Source organism: Symphalangus syndactylus, chromosome 7, assembly GCF_028878055.3.
Source record: "Symphalangus syndactylus isolate Jambi chromosome 7, NHGRI_mSymSyn1-v2.1_pri, whole genome shotgun sequence".
Lineage (NCBI taxonomy): Eukaryota > Metazoa > Chordata > Mammalia > Primates > Hylobatidae > Symphalangus > Symphalangus syndactylus.
Window position 1 is genome coordinate 45,736,152 of NC_072429.2, and position 23,585 is coordinate 45,759,736.

The 23,585-nt window shown below is 42.1% G+C and overlaps 3 protein-coding genes across 4 annotated transcripts; all 3 read right to left on the reverse strand.

The window, feature by feature from the left end:
- Window positions 1–1,087: 1,087 nt before the first annotated feature.
- LOC129486269 (protocadherin beta-12) lies at window positions 1,088–10,716 on the reverse strand. The gene is made up of 2 exons (XM_055285926.2): window positions 8,338–10,716; window positions 1,088–1,143 (listed from the first exon to the last, which is right to left on the reverse strand). The coding sequence occupies exons 1-2, from the start codon at window positions 10,673–10,675 to the stop codon at window positions 1,088–1,090; spliced, it is 2,394 nt and encodes a 797-aa protein (XP_055141901.2). The 5' UTR covers window positions 10,676–10,716.
- On the reverse strand, window positions 2,229–5,498 carry PCDHB13 (protocadherin beta 13). Of its 2 annotated transcripts, XM_055285913.2 has the most exons (2): window positions 3,104–5,498; window positions 2,229–3,006 (listed from the first exon to the last, which is right to left on the reverse strand). In XM_055285913.2, exons 1-2 carry the CDS (start codon window positions 5,467–5,469, stop codon window positions 2,964–2,966), a joined length of 2,409 nt encoding a protein of 802 aa, XP_055141888.1. In that variant the 5' UTR covers window positions 5,470–5,498; the 3' UTR covers window positions 2,229–2,963. The 2 variants fall into 2 exon arrangements, with proteins under 2 accessions (XP_055141888.1, XP_055141887.1); XM_055285912.2 differs by having other exon boundaries at window positions 2,229–5,497.
- Window positions 10,717–14,918: 4,202 nt separating the features above from the next.
- PCDHB11 (protocadherin beta 11) lies at window positions 14,919–19,910 on the reverse strand. The gene has a single exon (XM_055285914.2). It carries the CDS (start codon window positions 19,826–19,828, stop codon window positions 17,435–17,437), a length of 2,394 nt encoding a protein of 797 aa, XP_055141889.1. The 5' UTR covers window positions 19,829–19,910; the 3' UTR covers window positions 14,919–17,434.
- Between the last annotated feature and the right edge of the window lie 3,675 nt (window positions 19,911–23,585).

A 23,585-nucleotide genomic window follows, 5' to 3' on the forward strand; every position in this document is an offset into this window, starting at 1 on the left:
ACAGTTTCTTGGTGGGGAAAAAGTACAATATGTAGCCAGGGCATTAATGACTGAATAACAGGAGTAGAGGTAAAGACTTAGGGACTGAGAGGCCATGTTGTTAGATTAATCAGTGGACCCAGGAGTGGTGGTAGAACTTGAAACAGAAAGATAAAGAGAACAATGTGTTTGTAAGATAAAATGTCCTATGTCCCTTTTCCCTCCCATACTATTGCCTAAACAAAAAAAAAATACTGTTACTTGGTTTTTATTGTAAGGGTTTTCAGGAGAATCCATTCTGCAAGACTGGGCCATCTCTTGTGTCCCTATTTTCTAAGTGTCCTTTAACCCCCGCTAGATATAAAATTATGTTCTAAGTTACTTACAACCTATAGTTCTTTCATATAAAATTGGCTGATACAGCTTGATTCCTATGCACTGTTTTAAGTATAACTATAAATGAGGTCTTTGAAGCATATGAGCAAAATTCGTTTTTAGCAATACATTCTAGGAGAATTGGTTGGTTATATGTATCTGGGCATTTGAGTTACTGAATGCCTGGTCACTCTTTAGAGCCAGGAAACTCATAGTTCTTTTTATAAAAAGAGGGGTCCTGCTGCTCACATATCTAGAAAAACTGGAAGTAATAGGACAAGTACTTGGCCCTTTTCTCCACGGTTGCACTAGCGAGATTTTCTGTCTGAGTTGTTTGAACTACTCTTTCCCACTCCACCAGTAGATATGAGAAGATCACAGGGAAGCTGCTAGAATAACTCCCACCTTTGTAGGCCAGGAGTTCAACAGCCTGGGCAACATGATGAGAACTCATCTCTACAAAAATTTTTTTTAAATAGCTGGGGGTGCTACTCGGGAGAGGCAGGAGAATGGCGGGAACCCAGGAGGCAGAGCTTGCAGTGAGCCGAGATTGCGCCACTGCACTCCTGCCTGGGTGACAGAGTGAGACTCCGCCTCAAAAACAAAAGAAAACAAAACAACAAACAAACAAACAAACAAACAAAAATAGCTGGGGGTGGTGGCATGTGCCTGTGGTCCCAGCTACTTGGGAGGCTGCGGCAGGAGGATTGCTTGAGTCCAGGAGGTCAAGGCTTCAGTGAGCTATGATTGCACCACTGCACTCCAGCCTAGGTGACTGAGACCCTGTCTCTAAAAAATAAACAAAGAAAGAAAAAAGAAAAGAATAATTATTCAGTTGACACAGCTCAACAGAACCGGTAGTGAAATCTTAGCAAGAAGTATAAACATTAGGTTGTCTTAGATATGCTATTAAAAGAGATTGAACTTCTTGGTGTTATCAACTGACTAATATCCAGTCCCTCTACAATGTTAAGATAAAGTTTTAAAATATCTTCAAGAAGCAGTTGAGGCCAGGTGCTCATACCTGTAATCATAGCACTTTGGGAGGCTGAGGCAGGCAGATTGCTTGAGCTCAGGAGTTCGAGACCAGTCTGGGCAATATGATGAAACCTTGTCTCTACTAAAAATGCAAAAATTAGTGGGTGTGGTGGCCTGGGCCTGTAGTCCTGGATACTAGGGAGGCTGAGGTGGGAGGATCACTTGAGCCCAGGAGGTGGAGTTTGCAGTAAGTGGAGATAACACCACTGCACTCCAGCCTGGGTGACAGAACAGGACGCTGTCTCAAAAAATAAAATAAGAGAAGCAACTGAGTCTGGTCTGTGGCACTGGAAGTAGTCATTTTACTCATCCCCACGAACTTCCTCTTTTCCGTGCTTTCTCTCTCTCTCTCATACACATGCTTGCTTTGCCTCTATACTTTTACTCATTTTGTTATTCTATATTTTTCTCCCACAACATAGACTTTAGACTTTTTGATAAAAGTCATGGAAAATCTCCTTCTCCAACCTTGAAGTCTTTTTCTTGCATAGTGTGTCAGATCCTTAAAGGTAAGAGTGGTTTAACATGAGACAAAGCTACTCCCCTACAATGGTTTGGAAAATTTTTTTAAATTAGAACCCTAAGGGACTATCTTTTGATACTATCAATGTTCAACATCTGGTATACTTTTATATGTCTGAGAAAAGTGGTTTTCAAACTTTGGGTTACTTACTACCCATTATTATACCATGAAATAAATTTAGTGGATCATGACCACATTTGAAAATTGAATAGAATGAAATATATAGGTAATTTCAAATTATGTCATAAAAAGACTAAGCATTGTTCACAAGCATTTCTTTCTATTAAGCTTGTGTGTTTCAAAATATGTAAAATATAATCTTAATTATTGGTTGCAGTAAAAAAGTTTGAAAAATAGTTTCTGGTGTATATACATTAAATTATATGATAGTACAGGCAAAAATTTTTACACATTAACACACAACTCCAATTTATGCTATACAAATTATTATTTGGGCACAGGCATCTGCATTCAACTAGATTGCATTAGAGCATTGTGACATTAATTAAAAAATTATAGCTTCATATTCCCAGATTCTGTGATTGGCCACAGTATTAACGTGCCTGCACAATCCTCTCCAGGATGAATGAGGAAAGGATACTAAGAAACTGGTCTTCTGACCCTTTCGAATCAAGTGATAACACTTGGAGTTGTATCATAGGATATAGGTTTTCTGGTTTATTTTTGAAAGCAAAAATCATATTTAAAGGTTAACTAAAAACGCACTGGATTTAAAAAAAGAAAAATGATATGTCTGAATAGCAATCATTATTTTAAGACTGGAAAAAAGAGAATCAAATGAAGAAATGCTGGAAAATTTGAATCACTTCCAAATTGCTCTATTTAATTTTACCATAAGCATAATAGTGGGTGAAGTTCAACTAAAGATAGGGGCATGAAAAAAATGTGATTTGGTTTGCTCTTTAGGGAGGCAAATTAATTACAAATTAAGACCATCTAGGTTAAAGAATGAATTGCCATCTTTTAAGAACCAGGAATAAAGGTAAATGTTCACTTTAAAGCAAAGGGAGAAAGAACATGAGAAAAATCAAGAGTAAATCAGTACAATTTTAAATACACACAAATTGGGGGAAATAAACATTGGCATAGAAATGCCACAAAATTAAATACCTATGGAATATAAAAGTCGACTATGGTCACTGAATATTGAACCCAAAGTTATTGGTGAAGGTAGAATTTCCCTGTATTTCTTTCCCAGGGCACTGGGGAGGGAAGTTGGGGATAATCGGCTTTAGGAACTTGAACTCATTTGTCCCCCACCCTCCTGCCAGACACACCTCATACTGGTAGTTCTGAGATAGGGTCTCGGTGCCGCTCACGTCCACCAGATGTCCTGGAAGGGGGCCCTCGGGCACCAAGCAGCGACCCACCGAGGCCGCCCTGCTTCTCCTGCACAGCCGCACCGCCACGAACAGGAGCACTGAAAAGAGGAAGAGCGACGACAGCGAGGCCAACGCCACCACCAGGTAGACGGTGAGCGAGTCGGCCTGGGCCTGGGTCGGGGCCGCTTCCGGGAGCGGCAGGTAGGGCTGGGAGAAGCCGTCCACCAGGAGCACGTGCAGCGTGGCGGTGGCCGAGCGCGGAGGCTCGCCATTGTCCTCGACCAGCACCACCAGCCTGTGCTTGGCCGCGTCGCGCTCGCTCAGCAGCCTGGCGGTGCGCACCTCGCCATTGTGCGCCCACACACCGAACAACCCGGGGTCCGTGGCCTTGAGGAGCTGGTACGACAGCCAGGCGTTCTGGCCCGAGTCGCCGTCCACCGCCACCACCTTGGTCACCAGGTAGCCCGGCTCGGCTCCCCGGGGCACCAGTTCGGTGCAGGGCGCGGAGCCGTTCTGCAGCGGGTACAGCACGAAGGGCGAGTTGTCGTTGGCGTCCAGCACCAGCACGCGCACCAGCGCCTCGCTGCTCAGCGCCGGGGAGCCGCGGTCTGAAGCGCCCACGCGGAACTCGAACCCCTGCAGGGCCTCGTAGTCCAGAGACCTGAGGGCGAACAGGTGGCCGTTGTCGGCGTTGATGGAGACCAGGGAGGCGAGGGGCAGGTGCGGGTCCTGGGGCGGCAGCAGCGAGTAGGTGACCTGGGCGTTGGTGCCTGAGTCTCTGTCTGTGGCGCTGACGCTGCCGATGTGCAGGGCGGGGCTGTTGTTCTCGCGGACGAACAGGGTGTAGGAGGTTTGGGTGAAAGCGGGAGCGTTGTCATTGACATCGGCGACCAGCACGGTCATATTGAGCTGTGTTTTCAGCATAGGGGTCCCCAAGTCAGTGACAGTGATGGTGATGTTGTACTCGGCTCTGCTCTCTCTGTCTAGTGGTCTCTCCGTTAGTAGGGTGTAAAAGTTTTCCGCGGATTTCAGGAGGAAGGGTAGATCCTCCTGAATGGAGCAACTTATTTTCCCATTTTCTCCTGAATCAAGATCTGAAACACTGAAAAGTGCAACCACAGTTTCAGGCGCGTTCTCAGGTATTGGGCTGGTAAATGCAGACATGGTAACTTCTGGGGCATGGTCATTCACATCCATCACTTGAATCAGAACGGTGCATTTTCCAGAAAAGGTTCCAGCATCTCTTGCCTCAATATTGACTTCATAGGACTGAAGTTTTTCGAAATCGAGTTGTTTTTTTACTTCAATTTCTCCTGTCAGGGGATTGATCTTAAAGGTTTTGCCAATCTCGTCTGAAGCTTGGAAAAGTGAATAGGAAATCTCTCCGTTGACTCCTGTGTCTACATCCGTGGCAGAGACCTTCACAACAAGGAAGCCTACTGGACTGTCCTCAGAGATCTGCACCCTATAGAAAGGCTGCTCAAACTCAGGGGCATTATCGTTGACATCCAGGACTTCGATGTAGACCTGAGCAGTGCCAGATCTGGGCGGAGAGCCACCATCCAGTGCGATGAGTGTTAACCTGAGCTCAGCTTCTTCCTCTCGGTCCAGCGCTTTGTCCAGCACCAGCTCTGGATATTTCCTTCCATCACTGCGTTTGCGGGTGAGGACCCGAAAATAGGAATTGGGGCTGATTATATAGTTCTCAATATTGTTTTGGCCTACGTCTAAGTCTTCAGCATTCTTCAGAGGAAACGTAGTCCCAGGAGGACTGCTCTCTGACACTTTCACCAACATTTGTTTGTCCAGAAATACTGGAGAGTGGTCGTTTATGTCTATTACTTGCAGCTCAGCTTGAAAAAACTCGAAGGGACTCTCTAGCAACACTTGGAAACGTAGCACACAGGGCTCTGTGTGACCGCACAGATCCTCACGGTCCAATTTCTCATTGAGCAACAAATCCCCGGTCTCCTGATTGAGCTGCAAATGTAGTTTGTTCCCTCTGGAAACAACCCTAACCCCCCGCCTGGAGAATTCCCTCTGCCCCAGACCCAGGTCCTTTGCTAAATTGGTGACAAAGGAGCTGCCCTCAGTTTCCTCCACCACAGAATAGCGTCTAGGTTCCGCCGCGCCCGCCAGAGATAAGCCCAAAAGGAGAAAGGAAAAAAGGACTTGCCTTTGTCTGCAAATGAGCTTCCCGCTGGCCTCCATTGTTCTTGCTGGATTCAGCTTCCTGGGAGGACTGTTCTGTGGGATTGTAAAGTCCCCAGTATCTGAGGCTGTGGTTATTCCACAGATACTTCAGAAATATTCCAGTGAGTAGTCCTCTCCAGAAGACCCAGCCGTTCTCTCTTTGGCCTCCAAGCTTCCCCTGGACTTCCAGGTTCTGCTGCTTTTTGCCGGTTAATGGAGCTGCAGCTGCGGTTCTGGTTTGTGCCTTCTTATCCTGCAGCGCCACCACGCGTCCTCACAGGATCTTACATTTTGTGGGATGATGATAGATGTAATATTCCCAACTCTGCCTGTATGCACCCCGGGACTATGTAAGGTTACAACACCACCGTTAATATCGCCGGACGTTAGTGAGCAGACAACTGCCCGAAGGAGAAATTACATTAGTCTTTCAACAATGCTAACTGAGTTTTGGGCAAAAAAGAAATATTTAGGTAACAGTCTAGCGTGGCAAAAAGAATATATGCAGAGGAATTTCAGATGTAATTGTGGTTAACATGGGCAACATTTAGATCTTTATAGTTTTATTTCTATAAACCAGAGGAATAATTAGTAGCTGTGAACCTCGAACAAATTATTTAATCTCTCTGCTTTAGTTTGGTCCTCTGTAAAGTGAGGATAAGAACAGCACCTACCACATAGGGCTGTTGTGAATTCCCCATCTTAAACATGAGGAATCTAATGCAAATAGATATTAACCTTAAAAATAAACTATATACCAAGTATAAAGCAATTTGATGCCATCAAGTAGCTGAGTCTTGATGGCATAAATCCATCATAAGTCTAGCATAAATCCATTACTATAACTAGAAAAACACCTCAAAATTCAAATGGTAGAAGAATACAGGAGCGTGACTATCTCAGGTAGAGAGGTTATGTCCAATAATGAAGGGAAATGAACAAGGAAAGGCTGGAGAGCTTGTCTAAATAGAGACAATATCTGTAACAACAGTGGTGATTTTGTTTCTGGGAAGCATGTCCTTTTTTGTTACCTCCACTTCTAACAGCATCAATTAAAAGAAATTATTTTGAAATTTTTCAAATCTCATAAAAGAGAGGAGTATAGTGAACCTCCAAGGACTCAGTACTACCTTCAACTGTTATCAGTGTTTTGCCATAATTCTTGACTCTATCCCTTCAACATTTTCACATCCCAGACAAACTGAATTTTCACCCACAAATACGTCATTATACATTTCTTTAAAAGCATCATGACTTTAAGTGACTCTAAAAATGTGCTTAAGTACAATGCCATTATCACACCTAAAAATCAAGTTATTATTTAATACCCATCTATATTCAAATTCTTCCAAGTTTTTCAGAGTCATTGCTGTTGTTTCAATCAAGATCCAAACACATTGCGTGGTAGACCTCTTAAGATTTTTCCTGTGTAAACTTCACTCCTCTTATTTTTTATGCAATTTATTTGTCAGAGAAATTGGATAATTTTACCCTGAGACCATGAAAGCAATTTTAGATTTTACTACTGTGAGTTTTTTTGTCCTTAGATTCTATCCCACCAGTGATATGCAGTAATTCTAGCTTTATTAGAGTTACCAGCACTAGTTTATAATATATTTAGAACACAACTATGCAAAAATTACCTATTTTAAAAATAAGAATCAGTTATATATTTTTTAACAAACAATGCTTCTCCTTAACTCCCCAAAATTTCTAAAAATTTAATGATCATCTATATTTTTCTTTGATATTACACATTTAAATCTATTCTTTTTCTTAAATTTTCCTGATTCAGCAGTGCAGGATAGGTAAGAAAAGCTGCTAAAAACAAACTCTCAAGTCAGGAAAATATATTACAAATGTAAGTATGGGTGACTCTGGAAATATACTACGATGTAAAGAATATAATTGACTAATAATGCAGTCACAATTATGTACTATTCCTAATCAGGACCATTAATCTTTTCTGTGAAATGAAAGTTATATGTTCAGGAGACAACGAGAAGGCACAGGTTGCTCTTTCAATTTTGTTTTTACTTAAGATTTGGACAGATCAGAGCATTAGTAATAATAGCTGAAAATTTACCCAGAAAAGCAAGATTACTGGTTTAAGAGAAAATGAAATCATAAAGATTATTTCTAAATAAAGGTTGAACAGCAGCATGAATATGATAAAAACTTTTCTTCTCTTTAGTTAGGCAGAAACTTGCCAGGTGATATCCAATGACGAAAACAGTATGGAATCGGAGCAAAGTGACTGACTCAGAGTCAGACAGATCTAGGATGGATGCTCAGTTTTGTCATTTATTAGTTAGTGGACCTTAGTGAACTTACTGAATCTCTAAGACCGTCTATTTGGTCATTCCTAAAATACCATGCCACATATGTTTCTTCTGAGATTAAAAGTGTGAAAACAGTGTATGAGTCATAAAACGAGTGTTTTTTAAATAAAGTTTAAAAAGATACACTACAATCTATGCTACTGAAACTAGGGTAGGTATACTCGAAGAGCATGCTAATCAACTAAGAAAATGGAAGTCACAGTAAATATTGAAAACAATGGAAAGCAATTTAAAATATCTCAAACAAGACTTACCACTTAATAGACTTTATATTAAGCATAATTGTTGGACATAAAACATTACACATATACATTTCATGCTTTGTGAAGGGTTCTTGGTACTAAATCTGGATCCTTTTCTATGTAAAGAAATTTATTTCTTGACTTGAAGAGTACATATTTGAAGTGATCAAAAATACTACTTTACAGGCACCTCACGATAAGTTCCTAATTATAAATGTATTCACAAACACAGGATTTATTTTTCATTCTTTATCAGAAACCCAAATTATTCTGAAATGGGGGATTTTCTTCGACTTCCCTACCTGTGCTCTGTGGTAGGAAGTTGGGGATAATTGGTTTCAGAAATTTGAAGTCATTTGACCCGGAACCTCCCGTCAGACACACCTCATACTGGTAGCTCTGGGACAGGGTCCCGGTGCCGCTCACGTCCACCAGATGTCCTGGAAAGGGGCCCTCGGGCACCGAGCAGCGACCCACCGGGGCCGCCCTGCTCCTCCTGCACAGCCGCACCGCCACGAACAGGAGCACCAAGAAGAGGAAGAGAGACGACACCGAGGCCAACGCCACCACCAGGTAGACGGTGAGCGAGTCGGCCTGGGCCTGGGCGGGGGCCGCCTCCGGGAGCGGCAGGTAGGGCTGGGAGAAGCCGTCCACCAGGAGCACGTGCAGCGTGGCGGTGGCCGAGCGCGGAGGCTCGCCATTGTCCTTGACCAGCACCACCAGCCTGTGCTTGGCCGCGTCGCGCTCGCTCAGCAGCCTGGCGGTGCGCACCTCGCCATTGTGCGCCCACACACCGAACAACGCGGGCTCCGTGGCCTTGAGCAGCTGGTACGACAGCCAGGCGTTCTGGCCCGAGTCGCCGTCCACCGCCACCACCTTGGTCACCAGGTAGCCCGGCTCGGCCCCCCGGGGCACCAGTTCGGTGCAGGGCGCGGAGCCGTTCTGCAGCGGGTACAGCACGAAGGGCGAGTTGTCGTTGGCGTCCAGCACCCGCACGCGCACCAGCGCCTCGCTGCTCAGCGCCGGGGAGCCGCGGTCTGTGGCTCCCACGTGGAACTCGAACGCCTGCAGGACCTCGTAGTCCAGCGACCTGAGGGCGAACAGGTGGCCGTTGTCCGCGTTGATGGAGACCAGGGAGGCGAGGGGCAGGTGCGGGTCCTGGGGCGGCAGCAGCGAGTAGGTGACCTGGGCGTTGGTGCCTGAGTCTCTGTCTGTGGCGCTGATGCTGCCGATGTGCAGGGCGGGGCTGTTGTTCTCGCGGACGAACAGGGTGTAGGAGGTTTGGGTGAAGGCGGGGGCGTTGTCATTGATGTCGGAGACCAGCACGGTTACGTTGTGCTCGGTTTTCAGCCTGGGTGTCCCCAAGTCAGTGACGGTGATAGTGATGTTGTACTCGGCTCTGCTCTCTCTGTCCAGCGGACTCTCTGTTTCCAAAGTGTAGTAATTATTTAGCGAAGATTTTAGCACGAATGGGATGTCTTCCGGGATAAAACAAACCATCTTTCCGTTGTCCCCAGAGTCTCTGTCTCGTATCCTGAAAACCATAACCACGGTCTCTGGCGTATTTTCTGGGATTGGAGTGGTAATTGATGACACAGTGATTTCAGGAGCATTGTCATTTACATCCATCACCTGAATTCTGACTGTAGATTTTCCAAAAAGTCCTCCCCCATCTGTGGCTTGAATGATTATTGAGTATGACTCAATTGCTTCAAAATCCAAAGGTGCTGTTAAAGTAATGTCTCCAGACTTTTGATTAATTTCAAATGTCTTGCGAATATCTTCTGAGGCATGGGAAAATGTATAGGATAGTTCACTGTTTGTTCCAGAGTCTAAATCCCAGGCTGAGACGGTCACAACCAGCGAGCCAAGGATGCTATTCTCCAGAATCTTCACCTCATAAAAAGCCTGCTCAAACTCAGGGGAGTTGTCATTAATATCTACAACCACCACCCTGACCAAGGCAGTTCCAGACCTAGGAGGGGACCCGCCATCCAGAGCAGTGAGGATGAAACTGAGCTCCGGGCGCTCTTCATAATCCAGCTCCTTGTCCAGAACTAACTCGGGGTATTTCCTATTGTCTGGATTGACTCTTATTTTAACGTGGAAATGAGAGTTTGGATTTATTGTGTAGCTTTTTACAGCATTGATTCCTACATCTAAATCCTTTGCACTTTCAAGCAAGAACACAGCACCAACAGGACTGTTCTCTGGGATTTCTAAGAGCATTTCTTTTTCCAAGAAGACGGGAGAGTGATCATTTATATCCCTGACTTGGAGCTCAATTTGTAAAAACTGCGTGGGGTTTTTCATTAACACTTGGAAATACAGTACACAAGGCTCATTGGAGCCACAGAGCTCCTCCCTGTCTAGCGTTTCGCTCAGGAGCAAATCCCCAGTGTTTGTGTCCAGCTGCAAACACTCTTTGTTATCATTAGAAACCACGCGAGCCCCCCGCGAAGACAGCTCACTCACCTCCAGTCCCAGGGTCTTTGCCAAATTTCCTACAAAGCTCCCGCTCTGCAATTCCTCCATCACCAAAAAGTTCCCAGTTTCAGAGCCCGCCTGAGACATTCCCAGCAAAACAAAGAAAAGCAGGACTTGCCTTATCTGCAGAGTGCCTGCCCCTCCGTTTTCCATAGCTTCTTTTCCAAAACCCCAAAATCTTGCAGAATTGCCTCAGCTCCACTTCGCAGTTGTGGGAAACGTGCCTCTGATCTGTCTACCAAATCCTCGGAAGCCTAAAGATTTTAACCTTTTTGAGTGGCTTCAAGGTTCTCCCTTAAAGGATTGTTCTTTCTGTCTTCCCAGTTCTCCCCGTGTACTGGATAACAGGGTGTACAACATCCTCCGGGGTAGTTTTTTTCTTGATATTATCCTGCAGCGCCACCACGCGTCTCCACAGATTTTCACAGTTTGATGAACACTACCTAAATTTTATTTACATAACTGTCCTCCAGAAGCAAATATTGCGCTTAAATAATTCCTTCTGTTTAAGTAATTAAAAATATATTATATCTTCCATAATAATTGTTTCATATTCTTTATAGTTTGTGATGATGTTTGTATTTGTCTTAAAGCATTTATTCAGTGTCTTTTCCCACTCTCCTCACAACCAAATGTGCTCGATTGTGGTGAATACAGATACAAGATGTGATCCCTGGCCCCCAGGAATTCGTAGTGTTTCTGAGACAATTGTAAGCCTGAAACAAGCAGGGTGTAACTGATTGTTGAGCTGAATGAAATTCTATTACTACTTGGCTTTCTTTACGTGGTAAGGGAAAGGAAAGGTCATCTCAGAAGTCCTTTCTGAAGTTATGAAACTGGATTAACCATGAGATGAGGCATATATAGGTCATTAGGACAGCATAAAAAGGCATTTCTGTAGATTTCCTTAATAATAATGAATTGTGAACAGGTAGAAAATGAAGCAAGAGATTGGGGTGGAACATATTATGTAAACCTATCATTTAGTTCCAGTTTTTCATAATTTACAAAAAAAATTCATAAGTACACAAGCATGAGCAAGTTAGTTTAATTTAAAGCAGACTCTTATTCCTAAAGCTGGCTTGCCTTAGGTTCCCAAAATTTATTGTAGCCACAACTGTAGCTATCTGTTTTCTCTTTCAGCCCAGGAAGAGAAAGTAAGAGTCTATCCCTAGACATAGAACAAAAACCTAACTTTCACTCTGATTAGACCAAGTAAGATCATGTGTCTGCCACTGAAGCAATCATTGTTTCAAGAGGTACAGAATTATAGTTGGAGATTTTAGTCCTAGAATCTAAAGACCCATCTCTGGCCATTACTTTGTTTTAATCCTATTTGGGACCACCTCTTAAGCTTGGGATGGTTTCAGTCCTAGCCAAAGTACATCATTGGTACATAATGAAGGAGATTGTTTGCAATAGATACTAAGGGCTCATCAGTGATGTTCACTATAGAAAGTCTTAAAGTGCACTAAGAATGGATGGAAGAAGAATCCAACAAGTCTGCATTTTAAAATTTAAATTCAATTAATATTCCTAAAAATGTAAGCTGGATACATGGTTGAAATAGTAATTGGTAAAGAAGGGTAAAAGTTGAAAAGTAGATGGATTGACCACACACAATTAACCTCTCTTTTTTAAAAAAAAATACGCACTAAAATGGCAGAAAAGTAATTAAAATGGTAGGAACTAACAAAGATTAAGAATACACAAGTGAACACACATATTTTTCTATGACAGAAAGCAGGTGGAAGAGCAATTAACTTAGCAGTTCCAAAAAATGCCCCTAAAGTAAAGTTCCTGCATTGAAGACACTCACAAGAAATGTAATCTCTTTTAAGCACAAGATCTGGAGGAATCAGATGTTTAAGAAGACTGAAGTCAGTTAAGGATGGAAAAAAGTTATTAGTTGGAAATATGTGTAGAGGATAATTGAATTCCCTATTCTTCTCATCACCCTACATAGACAGAAATGTAACTCACAGCCAGAAAATAGAAAGTTTATTCTCTGGAGAAATTTAATGGGATTTCCTCTAGTCTTGGGGATCTAGGCACAGCTGAGCACAAGTGTGAGGTGTCAAACTGAAAATAGGGAGAGTAAGCAAACCTTTGTGTTTTGCATGATGAGACTTCTAATCCCTTTTCATGCAATACTCTTAGACTGTTGGACACAAGGATAGACACCCTAGTCTATCCCCACACAGTGGATATTGTAGAATTCTAACCTGGAGAAAATGAAAGCCCCAAATGAAGACATATTAATATTTGGCATCTCATAAGGTAATAGACTTATACTAGCATGGTTATATTAGAATGAAGCCCTGCCATCAACAGTTACTGTTGGCTCACAGAGTTGATTGTCAGCATTTTGATATATCATCCTTCTAAAATATGAGAAGACAGCCAAGGCATTTGAGGAAATGCCTGTAACATAACATAGAAAGACCAAAACTATCACAATCACTACTACCAAGAAAAAAAAAAGGAACAATAATATAGAAAGCAGAAGAAAGCCTTTGAAAATATCTGGTTAATATTCCCAGAGAAAGAAAATCTAATAAAAGCTAATACTTATTTAGTATTTACTCTATGCTACTCATTGTTCTAAGTGCTTCATAATGCATTTATCCATTTAATCTAAATAGTAATTGTATGAAGTATGTATTTATCCATTTAATCTAAATAGTAACTGTATGAAGTATGTATTCCTATTGTAAGATGAAGACTAGATTAGGACTTAAGTGCTTTTTACTAGCTATATTACCTTGGACAAGTTCTTAACTCCCCTTAGACTCAATTTCACTTTTAAAATGGATATATAATAACGATACTGCATAATGCATTTTTAAAGAAAAGATTAATCATAAATGCGAGAAAATATTGCATTTATAAATCTATGACAGGATACCATGAAAAATATTCAGAGAACCAAAAACAACTCTTAAAAGTAAATATTTGTCAGTCATAAAGAAAAACTTATATATAAAACATTGAGTGATTAAATAAATTGTCCAAAAAATAGAATGAGAGGCAAAGAGAAAATAAGAAAGGAAAAAAGGCTTAGAGTCTTACAGAGTCAATCTAGGAGGTCTAATATTTAACTGAGATTTTCGTTGAAGTGAGAATCCAGAAAACTCAGGAGAGAGATTATGAGTAAAACATACCAAGAAAATTCCTTTTAAAAAATTGTTTTTGTGTAGATATAGGTTCCCACTATGTTGCCCAGGGTGGTCTCAAACTAGGGGCCTCAAATAATCCTCCTGCCTCAGCCTCCCAAAGTACTGGGGGTGCAGGTGTGAGTCACCATGCCCAACCACAATTTCTCAGAAATAAAATTGATAGTCTGAACATTAGCCAAGGGGTCTAGCACATGCCTGTAGTCCCAGCAACTTGGAAGGCTGAGGCAGAAGTAGCTCTTGAGTTAGAGGCTGCAGGGTGCTGTGATTGTGCCTATGAATAGCCACTGCACTCCAGCCTGGGTAACACAGTGAGACATCATCTTAAAAAAAAAAAGATAAACATGAACAGGGCATAGCCATGTGACCAGATTAATCAATAAACAGCCAGTACTAAGGTATTTTCAGAAGACCAGGGGAATTTTTTTCAATGCTCCCAGAAAGAAAGAAAAAAAGGGAGGAATCACATAAAAAGACATAGGAATCAGAATGGAATCAGTCTTCTGAGCAGCAATTCTATATGCAGTCAATAAAAGGAGCAGTGCTTTTGAAATCTGAGGGAAAATTATTTTCACCCTAGAATGTTATGCCCAAACTATCAATCAAATAAAAAAAGAAAATAACAAAGCAAGCGCTCAAAAAGTTTTACTTCCTCTGTATCCATTTTTATGAAGGTACTGAGAGATGTTCATCAACAAAATAAGACAGTAAACTAAGAAAGAAGAATATACTGGATCTTATAAAAGAGGATCAACAAGAAAAATATTTTTTAAAGTCCTAGGGTGACAGCCTATAGAGCAACCAGTATGAATGAAGTAGAGATCTGGGTGCAAGATCACCAAGAAATAAACATAATTGATAGGTATCTGATATATTTGAATATTTTGAGAAGAAAGAGATTCAAATTAGAGAATGTAAAGAAACTAATATTAGTAAATGGAAAATTATGTAAGTACAAAACAATTTTCAGTTCTAGGAAAAATGTTTCTCAAGAAAGGAAATTTAATCACACTACACTAATGTGTATTTTGAAGAAAGTTTAGCAATATGGACACTATTAGGTTAACTTAAAAAAAAAACCGTAGGCTGGGCACAGTGGCTCATGCCTGTAATCTCAACACTTTGGGAGGCTGAGGTGGGCGGATCAGCTGGGGTCAGGAGTTCAAGACTAGACTGGCCAACATGGTGAAACCCCATCTCTACTAAAGCTACAAAACTAGCTAGGTGTGGTGGTGGGTGCCTGTAATCCCAGCTACTCGGGAGGCTGAGGCAGGATAATCACTTGAACCCGGGAAGCAGAGGTCACAGTGAGCTGAGATCACACCACTGTATTCCAACCTGGGTGACAGAGTAAGACTCTGTCAAAAAAAAAAAAACTGTAACAATTTTATTGGGAGAATAGGAGAAAGGGAATGTACAGTGCTTATATTGGTTTACATTAGTCGGAAAGAAAGTTATATCTTGTTTTAAAAATACATAGCAAGAAATGATTAAAATGTAAAATGGAGTAGCAAGATTTAACAGCAAAAACATATCATTTAGAAGTATTGAGGTAATTCTAGAAGAAGCCACTCAATAGAAGGGGACTGGAAATTAAAGAAAATATTGTTTTTTTCTTTTCTTTTCTTTCTTTCTCTTTTTTTTTTTTTTTTTTTTTTTTTTTTTGAGATGGAGTATCGCTCTGTCACCCAGGCTGGAGTGCAGTGGCAAGATCCTGGCTCACTGCAACCTCTGCCTCCTGGATTCAAGTGATTCTCCTGTCTCAGCCTCCTGAGTAGCTGGGATTATAGGCACACACCACCACACCCAGCTACTTCTTGTATTTTTTAGTGTAGATGGGGTTTCACTGTGTTGGCCAGGCTGGTCTTGAACTCCCAACCTCAGGTGACCCGCTCGCATCAGCCTTCCAAAGTGCTGAGATTACAGGCGTGATCTAACCCACCCAGCCAAACCACTGAGCCAGGCCTTGTTTTTCTTTCAACCTTTAGTTCACCTTGATTTTTACATTTGAAAATAATGAAATAAATTTACAAAATAAAAGGAAAAGTGAATGTCTTTCCAACAGTCCACCAATATTCTCATCCCAAAATTATCAAAATGTTTTAATATTCCTATTTATTTTCATACAGTTTATTACATTTTGTTTGGATTATAAGACATGATCTCTCTCTCTCTCTCTATATATATATATATATATACACACAAAAGTAAGCATTAAAAATATTAGCCAAGTAAGTGTAGTGTATTTAAGAAAATAATACAAGCACAGTTATTATTGAAGTATAATACTAATCACAAAATAATATTTAATTTACCATGAGCACATTAATAATGAAATGTTTCTCTTTAAATGCTGTGATTTAGAACTAGATGATGTGGCTTTTTAAATGAATAAATAGAATGTTAGAATAAGGTTGGAAGGGCAGATATGACTTCTCCCATGAAGAAACTACAATACATAAGTGGTTAGGATCATAGGATGCAGACAGTGAAAAATACTAGGGGAGGCTGGGCATTTGAGGAAATGGGCACGGTGGCTCACGCCTGTAATCCCAGCTTTTTGGGAGGCTGAGGTGGGTGGATCACTGAGATCAAGAGTTAGAGACCAGCCTGACCAACATGGTGAAACTCCATCTCTGCTAAAAATGCAAAATTAGCTGGGTGTGGTGGTGCACCTGTAATCCCAGCTACTCTGGAGGCTGAGGCAGGAGAATCGCTTGAACCTGGGAGGCAGAGATTGCAATGAGCCGAGATCACACCATTACACTCCAGCCTGGGCGACAAGAGCGAAACATCGTCTCAAAAAAACAAAACAAAACAAAAAACCTAAGAGAAAAAGTCAGTTTTCTAGAATGAGAAATAATAATCAGTAAATTATTGTACACTTGGAAAGGATTAAAACCTTAAAATTATTCATTAGAAATGGATTAACTACCTGTTACTTAATACAAAAAGGATTTACAATGTTATTCACAATGATATGCAATACTTGAAAATTGAAAATAGGCCTGGCCGCCTGTAATCCCAGCACTTTGGGAGGCTGAGGGCAGTGCAACGCTTGAGCTCAGAAGTTAAAGACCAGCCTAAGAAATATGGTGACGATCCGTCTCTACAAAAAATACAAAAAGTAGCCGGGCATGGTGGCGCACGCCTGTAGTCCCAGCTACTTGGAGGCTGAGGTGGGCTGATCTCTTGAGCCCAGGAGGCAGAGGTTGCAGTGAGCTGAGATCCTGCCACTGACCTCCAGTCTGGGTGACTAAGATTCTGTATCAAAAAGGAAAAAAAAAAAAAAAAAAAAGGCCAGGCGCGGTGGCTCACACCTGTAATCCCAGCACTTTGGGAGGCCAAGGCGGGTGGATCATGAGGTCAAGAGTTTAAGACCCGCCTGGCCAACACGGCGAAACCCCGTCTCTACTAAAGATAAAAAAAAAAAAAAAAAATTTAGCCGGGCGTGGTGGTGGGCGCCTGTAATGCCAGCTACTCGGGAGGCTGAGGCAGGAGAATTGCTTGAACCCGAGAGGCAGAGGTTGCAGTGAGCTGAGATCACACCATTGCACTCCAGCCAGGGCGACAGAACGAGACTCAGTCTCAAAAAAAAAAAGCTGGGGGGAGAAAAGAAAAAATTAAAAATACAATTAGTTGTATTGCATAATAACGTAACTAGTTTAAAACTAAATAATACTGATATGGTTATATAAAACTAAAAAAGTATATGAAAATGTAAATAGCATTCTTACTAAAAATTAAATCCAAAGCTATTTCGAAAGGTGGGGTTTTCTTCACTATTCTTCCCAGGACCTTTTGCCTGGATATTAGGGATAACCGGTTTTAGGAACTTGAATTCATTTGTCCCGGAACCTCCCGTCAGACACACCTCATACTGGTAGCTCTGGGACAGGGTCCCGGTGCCGCTCATGTCTACCAGATATCCTGGAAAGGGGCCCTCGGGCACCGAGCAGCGACCCACCGGGGCCGCCCTGCTCCTCCTGCACAGCCGCACCGCCACGAACAGGAGCACCGAGAAGAGGAAGAGCGACGACACCGAGGCCAACGCCACCACCAGGTAGACGGTGAGCGAGTCGGCCTGCGCCTGGGCCGGGGCCGCCTCCGGGAGCGGCAGGTAGGGCTGGGAGAAGCCGTCCACCAGGAGCACGTGCAGCGTGGCGGTGGCCGAGCGCGGAGGCTCGCCATTGTCCTTGACCAGCACCACCAGCCTGTGCTTGGCCGCGTCGCGCTCGCTCAGCAGCCTGGCGGTGCGCACCTCGCCATTGTGCGCCCACACGCCGAACAACCCGGGCTCCGTGGCCTTGAGCAGCTGGTACGACAGCCAGGCGTTCTGGCCCGAGTCGCCGTCCACCGCCACCACCTTGGTCACCAGGTAGCCCGGCTCGGCCGCCCGGGGCACCAGCTCGGTGCAGGGCGCGGAGCCGTTTTGCAGCGGGTACAGCACGAAGGGCGAGTTGTCGTTGGCGTCCAGCACCCGCACGCGCACCAGCGCCTCGCTGCTCAGCGCCGGGGACCCGCGGTCTGCGGCGCCCACGTGGAACTCGAACGCCTTCAGGGCCTCGTAGTCCAGGGACCTGAGGGCGAACAGGAGGCCGTTGTCCGCGTTGATGGAGACCAGGGAGGCCAGGGGCAGGTGCGGGTCCTGGGGCGGGAGTAGCGAGTAGGTGACCTGGGCGTTGGTGCCTGAGTCTCTGTCTGTGGCGCTGACACTGCCGATGTGCAGGGCGGGGCTGTTGTTCTCGCGGACGAACAGGGTGTAGGAGGTTTGGGTGAAGGCGGGGGCATTGTCATTGACGTCGGATACCAGCACGGTTGTGTTGTACTCGGTTTTCAGCCTCGGTATCCCCAAGTCAGTGACGGTTATGGTGATATTGTACTCGGCTGTGCTCTCTCTATCCAGTGGTCTCTCTGTTTCCAACGTGTAGTAATTCTCAACTGAAGATTTTAGCACGAATGGGAGGTCTTCAGGAATGGAACAAACAATTCTTCCGTTGTCCCCAGAGTCTATATCTTTGATACTGAAAACCATAACCACGGTCTCTGGCGTATTTTCTGGGATTGGAGTGGTAATTGATGACACAGTGATTTCAGGAGCATTGTCATTTACATCCATCACCTGAATTCTGACTGTAGATTTTCCAAAAAGTCCTCCCCCATCTGTGGCTTGAATGATTATTGAGTATGACTCAATCGTTTCGAAATCCAAAGGTGCTGTTAAAGTAATGTCTCCAGACTTTTGATTAATTTCAAATGTCTTGCGAATATCTTCTGAGGCATGGGATAAGGTATAGCATATTTCACCATTTGTTCCAGAGTCTAAATCCCAAGCTGAGACAGTCAAAACCAGCGAGCCAAGGATGCTATTCTCCGGAATCTTCACCTCATAAAAAGCCTGCTCAAATTCAGGGGAGTTGTCATTAATGTCCACCACCACCACTTTGACCAAGGCAGTTCCAGACCTGGGAGGGGACCCCCCATCCAGAGCAGTGAGGATGAAACTGAGCTCCGGGCGCTCTTCATAATCCAGTGCCTTGTCCAGAACTAACTCGGGATATTTCCTATTGTCTGGATTGACTCTCATTTTAATGTGAAAATGAGAGTTGGGACTTATTGTGTAGCTTTTTACAGCATTGATTCCTACATCTAAATCCTTCGCACTCTGTAGTAAGAACAGAGCACCAACAGGACTGTTCTCTGGGATTTCTAGGAGCATTTGTTTTTCCAAGAAGATGGGAGAGTGATCATTTATATCCCTGACTTGAAGCTCAATTTGTAAAAACTGCGTGGGGTTTTGCATTAACACCTGGAAATGTAGCACACAAGGCTCAATGGAACCGCAGAGCTCCTCCCTGTCTAGTGTTTCACTTAAGAGCAAATTCCCAGTGTTTATGTCCAGCTGCAAACGCTGTTTCTTATCATTAGAGACCACCCGAGCCCCCCGTGAGGACAGTTCTCTCACCTTCAGCCCCAGGTCCTTTGCCAGATTGCCTACAAAACTCCCGCTCTGCATTTCCTCTGCCACGGAAAAGCTCCCAGTTTCAGAGCCCACCTGAAACATTCCCAGCAAAACAAAGAGAAGCAGGACTTGCCTTATCTGCTGAGTGCATGCCCTTCCGTTCTCCATAGCTCCTTTCTTGTAGGCTTCTTGAAGAAAGGCTTCAGCTCTGGGGAACGCGTCTCTGACTTGTCCACCAAATCCTCTGTAGTCTAAGGATTTTAACCCTGTCGAATGGCTTCTAGGTCACCCTCGTGAAGGCTTGTTCTTTCTGTCTTCTGATTCTCTGTGTGCACTGGATATCAGTGTTCACAACGCCATCCAGCAAATATATTTTTCACGATGTTATCCTGCAGCGCCACCAAGTGTCTCCATAGATTTTCACAGTTTGGTGAAAGCTACCTAAATTCCATTCACTTATATGTCCTCCAGAAACAAATATTGTTTTATTCATTGTGTTCAAGTGATTACAAATATATTGCACATTCCGTAATAATTATTTCATATTCTCTTTAGTTTGATATGCTGTTAATATTCATCTTAAAGCATTTATCTTTCCCCATTCTCCACACAACCAAACGTGCTTAGATGTGGTGAATACAGAAATACAAGATGTGATTCCTGGCCTCCAGTGGTTTGTAATCTTTCTGAGAAGATTGGAAACATAAAACAACAATAATATTATTAAGCTGTACAAAATTCTATCACTACTTGACTCTTCTCAGGTGGTAAAGAAAAGGCAAAGTATACATGGGTCATTTTAGAAGTCCTCTCAGAGGACATGAAACTGGAATAACCATGAGATGGGACATACTTTGATAGTTATGATAGCACAAGAAGACATTCATATAGATTTCCTTGGTAGCAAGGAATTGTGAACTGCTAGAAAGTAAAGTAAGATATTGGGAGTACAACACATTATGAGAATCCTTGATTTAGTTCCAGCTTCTCAAAAAATAATAAGTATACAAGCACAAGCATGTTAGTTTCATTTAAAGCAGGCTTATTTCTAAGACTGGCCTCCCTCAGTTTCCCCAGATTTATTCCAGCAACATCTATGGCTATCTGCTTTGTTTTTCAGCTCAAGAAGACAGAATGAGAGAGATTTTCTTCCTCAATAATAGAACAAAATCTTAGCCTTCATTCTGATTAGACCAACTGAGAGCACTTCATCCTGTTACTGAAGAAATCAGTGTCTCAAGACATATAGGATTAAAGGTAGAGATTTTAGTCCCAGAATCTAAAGACTCCATCTTTGACCATTTGTTTTAATCCAGTCAGAGATTGCCCCTTAAACTTGAGGTGGTTTCAGTCCTAGCCAAAGTGCATGGCTGCTACATAATGAGGGAGATAGTTGGAATAGGTGCTTGGAAACTACCAATGGTATCCACTATTAGACATCTCAAAGTACTCTCAAGAATGGAGGATATCTAAGAAGCCTGCTTTTAAAAATGCTAATTTAAAATTACATTCATGAAAATGTGAACTAGATACATTGTTGAAAAATTATCAGTGCAGAAGAGTAGAAACTGAATAGTATGTGGATTGACTATACGATTATCCTTCCTTCTTCTTAACCCTGCTCTAAAATGACAGAAAAGTAATAAAAGGTATGAATTCACAAAGACTAAGAATACATAAGTGAATACACAAGTTATTTAATGATAGAAAGCAGATGAAAGAGCAATTGACAATAGTTCCAAGAAATGTCTAAAATAAAGTTCCTGCATTGGAGATACTAAAATTAAACTACTGGGTTTTCCCTACATAATCCTAGTAGGTACCAGACTTGGAGGAACCAGGTGTATAAGAAGGCTGAAGTCAATTAAGGGCTTAGAAAAGAAGTTATTAGTTGAAAGTATGTATATAGGATAGTTGAATTCTCTGGTCTTTTCACCATCATACAGAGACAAGAAAATAACTGAGAGCCAGAGAATGGAAAGCTTATACTCTGGAGAAATTAGATTATATTCTGGAGAAATTATACTATCTCCAGTCTTGGAAACCCCAGGCAGAGCTGAGTGAAAGTAGGAGGTATGAAACTAAAGATAGGGAGATTAGGCAAAACACTGCCTTCTGTATAGTGAGACTCCTAGCCATGATACTCTCAGATTGTAGGACACAAGATATATGCCTGATATCTTCCACATTGCACCCCAAAACATTGAATATTGTAGTATTCTATCCTGGGAAATATGAAAGGCACAGATAAAGACTTACATGTACTGATATGTGGGGGTTTTCCAAGGTAGTAGCTCCATCCTAGCATGGTTACATTAGAGTGAAGCCCTGTCATCAATACTCATGAAGGGTTGACTGTCAGCATTTGCTGTGTCATCATTCATATATATAATAAGACAGCCAAAGAAAACAAGACATTTGAGAAAATGCCTACAACATGAAATAAAAAGGCCAAAACTGTAATACTACCACCACACACACAAAGCAACAGGAGGGAATAGATATAATTCAGAAAACAAAATAAAGCCTTTTAAAATGTCTGATTAATATCCCCACAGAAACAAAATGTAATAAGAGCTAACACTTATTGACTTTTTCTGAGTTCATTATTCCAGTGCCTCATTTGTATTTACCCAGTTGATGTTAACAGTAACCCTATCAAGTATGTATTTATATCAGGAAGACAAAGAATAGCTTAGGGCTTAAGTGCCCCTTACTAGCTATATAGCCTTATGCAAATTCTTAGCTTCCCTTTGATTCACTTGCAAGTTTAAAATAGGTATAATAATAACTCTTACTATATAATGCATTTTTAAAGAATAAATAGATTAATTATAGATGAAAGAAGATTTACAGTTGCAAATTTGTAATAGGATGTTATGAAAAACCAAAAGAGCTCTTAAAAATAAATATTTGCTATTCAAAAAGAAAAACTTAAATATGAAGATTGGATGATTAAATAAATTGTCTAATAAGTAGAATAAGAGATGGAAAAGAAGAAAAAAATTATAATTTAGAGTCTCAGAAAATCAACACAGGAGGTGCAATATTTAATGAGATTCTGGTTAAAGTGAGACTGTAGAAAACTCAGTGGATAAATTATTACTAAAACATAACAAGAAAATTTCTCAGAACTTACAGTAAGAGTCTATATGTTAACAGGGTATGCCTGCAAGGCCAGATTAATAAATAAAATGCCTGTATTAAGGTCTTTTCAGATTACCAGGAAAAAGTTTTTCTTTTTTTTTTTTTAGACAGAGTCTCACACTGTCACCCAGGCTGGAGTACAATGGCATGATCTCGGCTCATTGCAACCTCTGCCTCCCAGGTTCAAGTGATTCTCCTGCCTCAGCCTCCTGAGTAGCTGGGACTACAGGCACACGACACCACACCTGGTTAATTTTTGTATTTTTAGTAGAGACAGGGTTTCACTATGTTGGCCAGGCTGGTCTCGAACTCCTGACCTTGTGATCTGCCCACCTTGGCCTCCCAAAGTGCTGGAATTACAGACGTGAGCCACTGTGCCCAGCCGGAAAAAGTTTTTCAATGCTTCCAGGGAAGGAGGTAAGAGAGAAGGACACAAAGAGAGGTGGAATCAAAATCAAGTCAGTCTTCTGAAGAAACTCGACATGCAATGAGTGAAAGAAACAGCTTCAGCTTTCAAAATCTGAGGGAAAATTATTTTCAAACTAGAATTTTATACCCAGTCAAACTATCAAGCAAATGAAAACAAACAAAAAAGATGTCTTCACAATGTAAGGAGACAATTTTTAAAAAATGTCTTCTGCATTCATTTATATGAATGTCTTGAGAGATGTGTGCCAGCTGAACAAGAGAGTAAACTAAGAAAGAAGAGTATACTGGAACTTGTAAAAGTAGACTCATACAGGAAAGTATCGAAGGGAAAAAGTCCCAGAGTAACAGT